Here is a 14,099-nt window from a genome sequence, read left to right as displayed (position 1 = left end):
AAAAATGGTAACTTCAATTGGTATCAATTCAACAAATTTATACCAGCTGTATAATGTTTAATCTTAGATGACTAAGGAATAAGAAACTTACAATGTTTCAATGTTAACTTACAATGTTAAAATTTCGGTTATCAATGTCAAAATCCTATTATCAATTTGCAGGATTCTGCTTGATTTCTTCCGTCCATTAACAATATGCATTAAAGGAAACTTTCTATCACAGTGTTCTGTATATCTGATTAAAGTATTCTTCTCATAGCCAAACATAGAAGCCAGGCATAGCACACCCCTTACAAAGTCGTCTTTAGATGGTGACTGCATATCTACTTCTTTAGTAAATATTATGACAGGTCATATTGACAAAAGCAATAAACTGCTCTGGCTATGAGGAGATATGTTCTTTCCCAGTTCAACTATAAGTCTACCCTCCCAAGAAAATTATTTTATATGGAAGATTTTTTTTTAAATCAATTCTGCAGGACTAATGGAGTTCATCATGCTTGAAAGTAAGGTGGGATTCTGTATGCCTCAAAAGTTTTAAGTGAAGTCAAAGTCAGGTTATCAATTTTGGTAGCCATTGCAAAAAATTTCAAATGATAGGATTTTTAATTATTAACAACGTGATCGGATTCTTCCACCACTGTTAGAAGAGGCAACCTGAAGAAAACGGCTTCATGTAATATTTTACATGTTTCTCAATAGTCAAATAAAGACAACCTCACTGATCCACTATGAGAAGAGCCCAGGGAGAGCAGACTATGAACGAAAAATCATACAAGATTGTCTCTATAGATACCAGTGTTTCCCCCTCTGAGCTCTACATGGACTTAGCACACACCTACCCACTGCTGATCCTCCAGAGTCTGGAATGAGCAGCACATCTCAGACCTCCACTGTACCTTCTATGCAGATTCAGAACTTAGGAAACTCTAACCTACATCCTATGGTGACTCAGAATTTAAATGGGGGTAAACTTCAACGAGGTTCAGTCAATACAGGAAAATAATGAAATACTACTTAAAAGATAGCATGAATCAGGTTTTCCAATATTGCGTAATAAATTATTAAAACTGAGAGGCTTAAAATAGTATAAATTTATCATCTGTTTCTTTCTACAGCTCAGGTGTCTTGGCCTATAGTCTGCATTCTCTGCGTAGGGCCTCTCAAAGCTAGAAACAAGAAAGGACTCTCCTGTTGGTTTCTTGTAGTTGTATAACAGAGGCCTCTGTCTTCTTGCTGGATGTCAAACGGGCTGCTCTCTGCAACTAAAGTTGGCCTCTATCCTTCTCAAGAGCCATTCCTTCCTCATCTCCAAACCAGCAATGAGGTATCTGCACTTCTTGCATGACATTCTCACATGACCTCTCATGTCCCTTCTAGCCAAAGCAAATGCTTTGTTTTTAAGGGCTCATAACATTACATTGAGCTCTCATACACCTACCCACACCTTATCCTCAAGAGTCTGGTATAGCAGAATGCCTGAGGCCTGAACTGTTCCTATTTTACAGCAAGCTAGGAGATAAAATAACACAATCTAGAGTGAAATGTCTTACCATGTCCACAGATATGGAAATCATGGCAGACATCTTTCAAGTACCATTCTGGAAAATCTAGCTATCCCAAAAGAAATTAAAAAGGAGAAGTTCTATAACAAAAAAAAAAAAAAAAGGAAAAAAATACTCAAAACTCAAATGTATGCATATTTATCTGAGAAGAAAACATGGAAAAATAAAAACAATATTATTTATTGGAATAGCAGGATTTTGAGGAAAGATTTGTCCTAATTTCTTGCCCATGAATAAAACCAGAATTGTCTATAATAAATAACACTGACGGTGAACCTTAAATATTCTGGAAAAAAAAAGGGCAAAAGATAAAGATAAAAGCACATAAAAATTAAGGAATCTGTTCCTAGAGAAGAAAAACTAGTATTTTTGGGATCACTGAATTCAAACAATAACTAGGCTTACAAAACGGTAAGTTCAGTATAAAATAGCAATATTTTGCTTACTGGTAAACCATGGTGTTTAGGAATACACTTTTTTCTTCCACATTCTTCTAATAATTTCATCATTTTAGAGTATCTTTCCAGCAACTCTTGTTAATTCTTACACCATGAGCATTTCTCCTACATACCTTACAATATTCTAATCAATATTCAAGTAGAAGTACTTCCATTTAATAATTTACAATTAATATCTTATCTACACAAAACATTACAAGGATTAGTCAATATATTCTTCAAGAATTCGTACACACTGGCTATCTATTAAGCATTAAAGATAATAATACTGTACTTAAAAATCACCGTTAAAAAATCTTTCATTGTATTCTGCATATTCAGTGACTAACACATTTAAGAACCCATATTGATTTTTCTGAGTTATTAATCTGTTCTGTCAGTAACAAATTAGTGTCACTAAGTCAAATCAATTTAGCACATACAAATATTTTCATAGGATTCCTTCCAGTTAACCGTCTCATTAATTACATATTCACTGACACATCTGTGCATGGGTGAAAATAGACACTTTATAATTTAATATTTTTACTCACATTTAACACCTGCATAATGTTTCAACCAATTTAATAATTTATACTAAACATGAACAGGATAGGACAGGTATTGTACCCAGAGAATACAAAATTTTATATGATCTTTCCATCAAAGTAATATTATTTAATTTAGTGACCTTAAGATTAGAAAGTTACTATTTTGGGCTGGGAATATGGCCTAGTGGCAAGAGCGCTTGATTCGTATACGGGAAGCTCTGGGTTCGATTCCCCAGCACCACATATATAAAAAACAGCCAGAAGTGGCGCTGTGGCTCAAGTGGCAGAGTGCTAGCCTTGAGCAAAAAGAAGCCAGGGACAGTGCTCAGGCCCTGAGTCCAAGCCCCAGGTCTGGCAAAAACAAACAAACAAAAAAACATAAAAAAAAAGAAAGTTACTATTTCATAATAAGACTCTATCAAGATACATGAATGTGAGTGAAAAACAGCTTAATATCATACTCATTCTTTCTAATCTCTCATTTTATGCATACTTTGCTACCAACTCTGGGAGAAAAAGTTCAAAAAGTAAATTCTCACAACGATAGCTTAAAATTTAAAAACAAGACTTGTAATTTGTTCTTATTTCTGCTGGAGATACACAAGAATTACAGTCACAAACATGTATTACAATACACAAATATGTATTGTAACTAATCTGTGTAGGAAACTAGAGATACTAAGAAGGTTGAAATCTTAGGATAACGATTCAAAGCCAGCCTGGGAAGAAAAGCCATGAGATTCTTATCTCCAAGAAAACTCAGAAAAATCCAGAAGTGGTGCTGTGGCTCAAGTGGTAGAGCATTGGCCTCAAGCAAAAAGAGGCTCAGGGATAGTACCTCAGCCCTGAGATCAAGCCCAGGACTGGCAAACAAACAAATAAAAAACCCTAGAAATACAAATGGAATAAGGCTGTTTCACCTGCAAGAAAAGAGCAAGAGGGAGGGGAAAAAGAAAGGAGGGGAAAAAAGAAAAGAAAGTAGAGGAAGAGAGACAGTGGAAGAGAAAAAAAAAAACAAGAAGCAAAAGAAAGAAAAGAAAGATGAATAGGAAAAGAAGTAAAACAAATGAAAAAGGAGAGAGGCTTGAAGCAGCTGGCTTTCATCAGGATTAAAGTTTGTGTCTGGATAATGACAGGGAAGCTGAGGACAGACAGGGCTTGGCAAACGTCCTGTAAAGGGTCAGACAGTAAATATTTCAGGATTTGTGGACCCCACGATCTCTTGTACAATTCCTCAACTCTACCACGTGGTACAAAAGGGCATAGCTACATTTTACATATGAAGGGGTGGCTGTGTTTTCCTTGCTGTAATGTACTAACCCCTGAGTTAAGAGAAGGAAGTAAATATATAAGAGACCAGATATCAGAGAAATCAATAGCTTGCACTTTGAAGAGTTGAAGGACTAGAGGCAAAAATGAAACTTTATAGCGTGAATAAATCAAAGCATATGTTGTAACAAACATAGTCTATAAAACCAACCTTGGAGCCTATTTCACAAACATCAATAGGGTCATTATCTCCACAGCAGTCTGTGTTCTTATCTTTCTGATTAGGATCTTCCCAAGTCTGAAAGAGAGGCGGAAATGTAGGTTAGTGTTCACTATAATATCTTAATCTTTCTACATGATCATCAAGTTTTATAGATAGCTATAATTCAAAGGGGAAATTCTCAGAAATTACACAGGCTCAAGGGCAAGACTCCAGTACATCCCTACGCATCACAATAATTAAAACAGATTTATAGTATTTCCTCCCTCCATCTCATTTGTCTGTATAATCTCGTCTGAAAGTGGGTGGTCCTCTGAATTTAGTCAGTGACTCAATTCATGTTCACAAATCTTAAGAGTTTCAGTTTGTGTGTGTCTACTGTCTGTGCCCTTGCTTCTATGTTTCCACGGGTGGCCTCAACAATGGCTTCTGTCACTCAGTGCTGCCTGACATGGTGACATTGGAGAGATCCAGCTTTTGGTTTTTGAAAATAAACTTCCTAGTCTTTAAATGCCTTCTACTCGTAGAAACAGTTTTCCCTTCGTAAACAAAAGAACAGGACATTATATACTACAGAAAAGAAAAACCCTTGGGAGGGATGGGGGAGAATGATGAAAAGGGTGGTATCAATCAAGAAGCATTGTACTTATAAACCGATTTGTTGAATGGTAATGTCTTTGTACAACTACTTAAAGATAGTAAAAGTAATTAAAAGAAAAACACCTCTGTATCTTTATATTAAATGTCAAGATACTGAAAAAGCATGCAAAGAGCCAATACCAATGACTCATGCCTGTTATTCTACCTACATAGGAGGCTGACACCTGCCTATCTAGATTCCAAGTGAGCCTAGGCAGACAAATCTTAAAGACTCCTTATCTCCAGTTAAACAGCAAAAAGCCAAAAAAAAAAAAAAAAAAGTGGAGACATGACCCAAATGATAGATTCTCAGACTTGAGCAAAAAAACCTACAGAAAACCATGAAAAGAAACTCACCCTGTTTACAAAAATATTATACTGTTGGCTACTAAATTATTTGATGCTTTTATTTTTTTTATTTTTTGGCCAGTCCTGGGCCTTGGACTCAGGGCCTGAGCACTGTCCCTGGCTTCCTTTTTGCTCAAGGCTAGCACTCTGCCACTTGAGCCACAGTGCCACTTCTGGCCATTTTCTGTATATGTGGTGCTGGGGAATCGAACCCAGGGCCTCACACATACGAGGCAAGCTCTCTTGCCACTAGGCCATATCCCCAGCCCCTATTTGATGCTTTTATAAATGGACACCATAACAGGTATTTGATATCAAGTTTAAATACCCACTAGGACCTACCACTTCCCCAGAGCTTCCTAACTGCTTTTCTAAATGGAACTCTGCAAGTTTCTCAAAGCTCCTGGAATTTACACTATAAAGGCTGTAGACATTGTGCCACCTCAAGATTCAATTTATCGCTATCTTGGATTTCAGATTATCCACATTTAGTGTCTCTAATTTTATGTTTATAACTCAAAATGCATGCTTATTAATAGCCAACCCCAGAAAAATGTTTTCTTTCTCACGCTAATTATACTACTCCCAGAAATAAACGGTCTTGACCCTATTTTAAAAAGCAAACCATGTCAGACAAGATTATACTACCCAAGTATTAATACTACTAATATAATATAAAAATACTGTAATTGTTCACCTTACACACTGCTTATAGGTAATAGATATTTTCTAAGTCACACTCACAAACTGTGGGGAATATAACATTATCCCCATTGTACAGACAGATAAACTGCAATAAAATGTTTAACTTATCCAAGTTGAGAGTTTTAAAGTGTTTACAATGTCCTTTCTTTTGTTTTGTTTTTTTTTTCGTGCCAGTCCTGAGGTCAAACTCAGAGGTTAGATGCTATCCCTGAGCTTTTTGCTCAAGGCTAACACTCTGCCACTGAGTCACAATAACTCCACTTCTGGCTTTTTTGGTAGTTTAGTGGAGATAAAAGAGACTCCTGGACTTTCTTGCCTAGAGTAGCTTCAAACCGTGGTCCTTAGATCTCAGCCTCTTGAGTAGAAAGGATTATAAGCATGTGCCACCAATGCATACTATCCAAGTTTTGATAGTAATAGTAAATTCTATTTTGTAGTTACCTTCTTTTAGATATTTTTCTCAGAATCTCCTAAGCAAATTTCCCATTCTTCCAAAGTTCCATTCTTCCTTGGTTTTCTCATCACTCTACGTTTTTCTTACTGTCACCAAACATCCATATTCACCAGAACAATGAGTACAGTATTTACTGAGAACTATCTAGGCCAGGAATAGAAATGAATAGGAAAAAGCCAATACCTTGAAGAGTGTCATAGTATTAGCATTTATGACAAATACTGTAGCATCATTACTGAGGAAAACAATGTGAGACCAGAATAAAGCCAAAATCAAATAAAGATATCTTTCCAAATGCAGGATTCTCTCTTGAATCCTCCTCCTCCTAACCCTGCTCCCACAGTCAGTGAGAAAACAAATGTGATAAGCTGGAGACACTGCCTTAATTAGGGAAGGCAGCAAGATTCCATCCCACTATGATTACATACTACTATAAAACTACTATGACTACAAAATCAAGACCTGTTTCTTCAGCTAGAAAAAGAATGGCTCAACTGAGATAATTTTAAGATATATTTTTACTCTGAAACTCATAATCTTCAGAAATAATACCAATGAATATGAAGCTTACTTTGGTTAGTGTTAAATAAGAAAATCCTTATTTTGAGACAAAATTGTACTTCTGTGACTTGTACAAAACTTGGTTCTGTTGAGTATTTCTGTCTACTGACTTGCATTCTTCCAGAACTACATTTTCAGGATTACCCACTGACTTTGTTTCTATACTAGGGAAATAAGTACAAGGAAAAGAATGCTTAAACTATACAATGATATTAATTTTAAGGCCATTTCTTCATGACTTTCTGTAACAGATAAAATACCAGATTGATTTTATTTCCACATCTTCCTTTAATGAGTTAAATATTCAGGGCTGTGGTTTTAGGTTAAGTAGAAACACATCCTAAGTGACCTCAATTTTAACTTGAGGTCCTTTAGTATAATGACAATGAGGAAATCTTGACCGACTTAGAACTTTGAACATGCCCTCTTGTGGAGTTTTACATGTATAACAAGGCACAAAAACTACTAGAAAAGCCCAGGAAAAAAAAAAAAAAGAATAAAGGTCAAATCTTACTGAAAAGGATTAGAATCCAGAATTTAAAAATAATTGCTATAAATAAGAAAAAGGATAACACAACTAAAATGGGCTATAGACATAAACAGGCAATTTGAGGAAACAGAAGCAGGAATAGCTTATAAATTTACAGAAAGACTGACTAGGGGCTGGGAATGTGGCTTAGCAGTAGAGTGCTTGCCTAGCATACATGAAGCCCTGGCTTCGATTCCTCACCACCACATAAACAGAAAAGGCCAGAAGTGGTGTTGTGGCTCAAGTGGTAGAATGCTAGCCTTGAGCAAAAGGAAGTCAGGGACAGAGCTCAGGCCTTGAGTTCAAGCCCTAGGGCTGGCAAAAAAAAAAAAAAAAATTGAGCAGAGAAATACAAACACAAACAAAAACCACAACACTACACGAAAAAAAATTTTAATCTGATAGTGTTATACTAGTCAAGGTATTTATAAGAGTCTAAGTTGCTGCTGGGCACTAGTGGCTCACACCTGTAATTCTAGCTACTTGGGAGGTTGAGTTCTGAGGATAAAAGTTCAAAGCCAGCCAGGGAAGGAAAATTAAAGAGACTCACATCTTCAATTCACTACCAAAAAACTGGGAGCAGAGCTGTGGCTCAAGAAGTAGAGCACTAGGCTTGAGCAAAAAACAAAGCTCAATGCCAGCACCTAGGCCCTAAATACAAATCCTCAGGAGGTACATGCACACACACGTGCACACACGTGCACACCCACACGCACACACACGAGTATAGTTGTAAACAATTTGGGGGTACTTATTAAAATAGGTATACAATTCACAATTTGACTCACAAAGTATATACGTAGGAGTACATACCTAAGTATACAGAAAAAAAAATAACATGGGCCAAAAAATAACATGGGCCAAAGAAAATCATCTAAAAAAGCTTTAAAATAAAACTATTAACAGAATAATGTTATATAAAGGATGACTGTAAAACTATGAAAAAGGAATAAATCAAAATGTGTAGCCTAAATTAAAACTTTTGTAGTGTTTCAGCCCTGTAATTTATAAATATCAACCAATATGCTCGTAACCACCATGCTCTGGTCCAGAGCTTCACATGTAGAAGACTCTTGAGAATTCATTCCTGACTAACCAGGATCCCTATCACCAAGCTAAGGGAAGTAACAGCTACTCAGTGACAACCTGGATTCCCAGCTTTCAATTATAGCGAGTGTCTCTTAGAGGTCCCGTCACTGGCATCATCACTGAGATATTACTAAGGACTCACTACAGAATTGAACATTCTGCTAGATCACCTCATTTGTCACTAACAACCAATTTGTCAGGGCAGGTGGTAGAACCATACATATGGACCAACAAGGTTTAGTCTCTTGTCTTGGGCTCAAAGTCTAAGCATTTTTTTGAAAAAAACACAGAATTTAGTTAGTTTTATTTGGTAGATAACTAGGATAGACAATCTGTAAACTTACATACACATTTGTATACTCATAGACTGGCTAGGATTTAAACATATATAAAAGATTTCTGCTTAAGAATAGCAAGTATATTTCCTCTCCTTCACTTCCATTCAGTTACACTGACCTACTCTGTGTTACTCAAATATACTCGGATTACTTCTACCTCAAGCCTTTCTCCTTGCTGTTTCCTGTTGGGACTATTCTTTTCCTAAATATCGGCCATACATGGTCCATCACTTCCAGATCTTTACTAAAATAAAATGCTTTTCACTGAGGTCTTCGCCATATCTAAATGTCAAGAATTATAACACACCCCAGAGTTCCCTCCCTTCTGAATTCAAGGCCTCCTGCTTGCGAGGCAGGAATTGTACCATATAATCCATGCCCCCCAGCCTTGTTTTTCAGTTATTTTTCAGTTTGGGCTTTATATTTTTGTACAGGGTTGGCCTAAGATCATCATCTTCCTACCGCTTCTCCTGTGCAACTGAGATCACAGATGCATATTATCACTCCTGAATTACAAATTGATTTGCATGGGGTCTCAGTACTAGCCTAGCCTTGAACCACTGATGCTTCCCAAGTAGTTGAGATTACAGAAGAGACAAGGAGGCACTTAATGGGCCATCACACCTAGCCTCCCTGCTTTTCTTTCTTCTCCTCCAGTGCACTTAATAGTTGCTGACATACTTGGTTTATTGTTTATCTGTCTGACTAGAATGAAAGTTCCCAAAGAGTTTTTGGTCACTTTTATTACTCCTTTCCTACAGTACTTAGAATAAAAACACTGCCAGGAAACTATTAAGCACTCAATAAATAGGAAGTAAATGGAAGAACAGTTCTGTAAGCTTGGAAATTAGAAACACTGCACAAGTTGTGTGAGGATGGGGAAGTAAAAGCAGAAGCTGGATCATGCAGGGTCAGGGAGGAACTTTTAAATAAGTTTTATATTTTATACTTCTAAGGACAAGAAACTGAGGGGTTCTTGATTGGTTTTGTTTTCCAATATTGGAACCGAACTCAGGTTTTGCTAGCACTTTACCACTTGAGATGCATCTCAGTCCTTTTAGTTTGTTTTTCAAATTGGGTCTCTCCATATATCTTTGCCCAGGCTGGTCTTGATCTGTGCTCCTCCTATCTCTGTCTCCGAAGTAGTTGGGATTACAGACATGTACCACCATACTTGGCTCTGAAAAGTTCTGGCACAGAAAAAGCATTCATGGATTTTTACTCTCACAGTAGATGTTGGATGGAATATGATTTAGGTAGGTAATGGAGAACACAGGGTAAAGAGTGAATGAAGACACGGAAGCAACTGAATTTGGTTGACTTAAGAGAACTATCGCCAGGCACCAATAGCTCACACCTGTAATCTTAGTTACTCCACAGTCAGATCCTGAAGATTGTAGCTCAAAGTCAACTCATAGAGAAAAGTCCCTGAAACTCCATCTCCAAATAACCTCCAAATGCCAGGCTAGAGGTGTGGCTCAGGTAGCAGGGTTGAGTAAGATTGAGGACCTGAGTTCAAACTTCAGTACTAGCAAGAGAAAGATGGAGGGGCGGGGGTGGGGGGAAAGAACAACACTACTGCATAAGAGTACCTTGAAATTAAAACACTTCACCCAAGGGAAACACAAAATTTTAGCTGGCTCCAAAGAGAAATCTATGTAAATTTCTTTTGTTTTACCTTCATCTCATCGCCTTCACTTCTCGTCAGTAGGCCTGCTTTATATTGTCCCCAATAAAATAACAGAATTAGTGAAAATGTTAGGCTAAGATGTCAATCACACCAATCAGGATGTAAGTAACTTTACTGACAGAAAATATTAAAAGTAAATGTGGTACATATACACAATGGAATTTTATGCCTCTACCAGAAAGAATGACATTGCCCTATTTGTAAGGAAATGGAAGGACTTGGAAAAAATTATACTAAGTGAAGTGAGCCAGACCCAAAGAAACATGGACTCTATGGTCTCCCTTATTGGGAATAATTAGCACAGGTTTAGGCAAGTCACAACAGAGGATCACAAGAGCCCAATAGCTATACCCTTATGATCACATAAGATGATGCTAAGTGAAATGAACTCCATTTTATGAAAATGATTCTTATATCACAGTTGTAACTACTTTCATCATCCCATTTGTATCTGTAGTTTCTACTATTGATGATGTTCATGTATCACCTTCTTGTGATTGTACCTACACTATCTCTGTAATCTTATCTGAGTGTATGGGAAACAGTGTGTACTGGTATTAGAATTAGGAAATTCAAAGGGAATACCAAAATTGAGAGACAAAGGGTAAAATACAAGAAACAACAACAAAAGCAAATACTTGCAAAACTGTTTGGTGTAAGTGAACTGAACACCTCAGGGGGGGAAAGGGGGAGGGGAAGGGGGGTATGAGGGACAAGGTAACAAACAGTACAAGAAATGTATCCAATGCCTAACGTATGAAAGTGTAACCTCTCTGTACATCAGTTTTATAATAAAAACTTAAAAAAAATATTAAAAGTAGTAATCACAATTATTACTATCCACTACACATTCTACTAATGAAATAAATTCATTTTCCTCCTACCACAGCCATACAGGTAAAGATGTATCTTGCCCAAGATCATATTGTCTCCTTTGACTTCTAAGCCCAGCCCCTAGTTTACTATCCCAGAACACATATTAATATAATGTCTAAAGAAATGAACCAACTTCAACTCTATTCCTTTTTTTTTTGCCAGTCCTGGGCCTTGGACTCAAGACCTGGGCACTGTCCCTGGCTTCCTTTTGCTCAAGGCTAGCACTCTGCTACTTGAGCCACAGCGCCACTTCTGGCCGTTTTCTGTATATGTGGTGCTGGGGAATTGAACCCAGGGCCTCATGTATACGAGGCAAGCTCTCTTGCCACTAGGCCATACCCCCAGCCCCTCTATTCCTTCTTGATCTTCCTCAAATGCCTCTAATTCTGTGGCTTCTTCAGCCTGACGCTCTTCTACACACCCTCGCCTCTCACCATACCCTATGCACCAAAGAATTTCTTTAACCTGTCCCTGTTGAGCCAAGCAGAATGTCTATTTAGGCACTTAGGGAATCAGAAAGGCTGCTTTCCATCTCAGCAGACATTTCCATCCTGAGCACATCCATTTTTGGAGTGCCAGTTAACCAAGAATGCATCCACGTGGGTGGTCCAACAGCAAGAAAGGCAGCCTGGCTTCTTCAGAGAACAATTTTCCTTTTTCTGTGAATGTTTATTCAAAATGGGCAGCTGTTTGCTGGGTTGGAATAAAGCCAGGACCTCTCCCCCCTTTTCCTAGAAATTTCTTAAGCACTGCCTTCGAGTTTCATGTAAGATACCAACATTAATACATAAAAATACAAAAATTAAACCTCCAGGCAGATGTTCTAATAAGGTTAATACACATAGAAACAAATGCTGCTTTCTCTGTCTCCCAAACCTAGACTTTAGAGCAAGCGAACATACTGAAGCTTCCATTAGGTAACTAAGTAAACTGAAATACAAGAGGAAAGTTAAAAGAACAAGAAAAGATGGAAACAAATAAGAAATTAAACTTCGAGAACATTGTCTTGTGATTATGTTACCACTTGCTTCTCATCTTCCCTGCTTTCTACTTAGAAATTGTGAACTCCTAACAGTGAGTAAGTAGATAATAACTCAGTTTATGTGTTCTGAAAAAGTTAACTAAAAAAATAAAATTCACTGTATATAGATGGGTATAACAAAATTATAGGAATGACTACAGATAAGAAAATTAGCCAGGCTCTGGTGGTTCACGCCTGTAATCCTAGCTACCTAGGGGGCTGAGATCTGAGGATCATGGTTCAAAGTCAGCCCAAGCAGCTAACTCCATGAGACTCTTATCTCTAGTTAACCACCAAATAGTCAGAATTGGAGCTGTGGCCCAAATGGTAGAGTGAAAAAGCTCAGGGACAGCACCCAGGTCCTGAGTTCAAGCCATAGGACTGGCACTCACACACACCAAAAAAATCAATTTCATAGCTGAGTCCAGAAAAAAGGTGCTCAAAATGTCAAGTGAACACACGGTGCCAGACCCCAAGAACTTCAGCACAGACACATATATGCTTTGAAACCAAATTTATCGATGCAATAAAACTGCACATTAAAGAATTTTAAATTTACCAATCTCTCCAACTGACATGTCCTCAGAACCAATTTAAATTCAAGCAGTTCACAGGATTTACAAGGCAATTTTTTCTGAAGACAGACAAATTTTACCATTACGACAAAACGTTACCTGAGGGAGGGCCCCATAGTTCCATATATAACCCTTGTGAGGAAAGATGTTTGCCACAAAACGCAGCTTGCCTTGCTTCGCATCTTGTTTAATGGGATTCAATGGCTCCTTGGTGGCAATCTGAGCAGACCAAAGGGGGACAAGAGGGAGTAAGCACTGGATGTAAAATGAGGCATCCTATAGCTAAGTACTTTTTAAATCTGCCATATTCAGAGAAAATATGCATCTTCTAACTCATTGGTCAAAAGTGCTTTAAAATAAATTAAGTCAGCTCCTATTACTATTTTAGAATACCATATTCAGGATGGAAAGGAAACACCTAATTATATATGGAGGCACTGCAGCATTATAGTGTTGTTCCTAACACAAGGAATAATATGAATAGAAGGGCAAGAGGATAAAGACTAATCAAGTTAGGGAATATGGCCTAGTGGCAAGAGTGCTTGCCTCAAATACATGAAGCCCTGAGTTTGATTCCCCAGCACTACATATATTGAAAATGGTGAGAAGTGGTGCTGTGGCTCAAGTGACAGAGTGCTAGCCTTGAGCAAAAAGAAGCCAGGGGCAGTGCTCAGGCCCTGAGTCCAAGGCCCAGGACTGCCAAAAAAAAAAAAAAAGACTAATCAAGTTATTTCTTGTCACTATTCTTGGGCCTTCTGTTACCAACAATCTTGTGATAATAAAATTAAGTCAAAGATGTTTCACTGTGTTTAAGATCGAAAATCCTTTGTGAAAGGTATGAAATAAAGGACATTCACTCTTGCCATCTTTATTCACCATATATTTGGAAGTCCTTGCCAGAGAGCAAGTAGACAAGAGAAATAAAAAGACATCCAAATACAAAGTAAGAAGTGGAACTTGCCATTTATAGATGATATAATCATATACTGCGAAAATTCTATAGTATGGTTTCACTAAAAACCTTATTATAATACTAAATACAGTGAAGTTGCAAGATAAAAATCAATACACAAAGCAAATAGCATTTCCATCCAAAATAGAAACAGAATAATCGTATTCATAATAACAATACCCTGAAAGGCCTAAAAATACTTATGAATAAATATAACAAAGAGAAAGACCTGTACAGTAAAAACTAAAAAACGTTGGTGAAAGTGATTAAAGAAGACACA

General features: G+C 37.3%; 1 protein-coding gene across 3 annotated transcripts in view; it reads right to left on the bottom strand.

Annotated features, from left to right (window-relative positions):
* Positions 1 to 14,099, bottom strand: part of Ppa2 (inorganic pyrophosphatase 2) — a 58,877-nt gene that overhangs the window by 26,884 nt on the left and 17,894 nt on the right. For all 3 annotated transcript variants that reach the window (XM_048333458.1, XM_048333459.1, XM_048333460.1), the window contains exons 5-6: positions 12,967 to 13,086; positions 4,034 to 4,120 (exon numbers count right to left, since the gene is read on the bottom strand). In XM_048333458.1, the coding sequence (XP_048189415.1) occupies positions 4,034 to 4,120; positions 12,967 to 13,086 (207 nt within the window). The remainder of the gene's footprint in view (positions 1 to 4,033; positions 4,121 to 12,966; positions 13,087 to 14,099) is intronic.

Source organism: Perognathus longimembris, chromosome 24, assembly GCF_023159225.1.
Source record: "Perognathus longimembris pacificus isolate PPM17 chromosome 24, ASM2315922v1, whole genome shotgun sequence".
Taxonomy (NCBI): domain Eukaryota; kingdom Metazoa; phylum Chordata; class Mammalia; order Rodentia; family Heteromyidae; genus Perognathus; species Perognathus longimembris.
The sequence above is the reverse complement of the archived record's forward strand: the minus strand, read 5'-3'. Positions and strand labels throughout refer to the sequence as shown.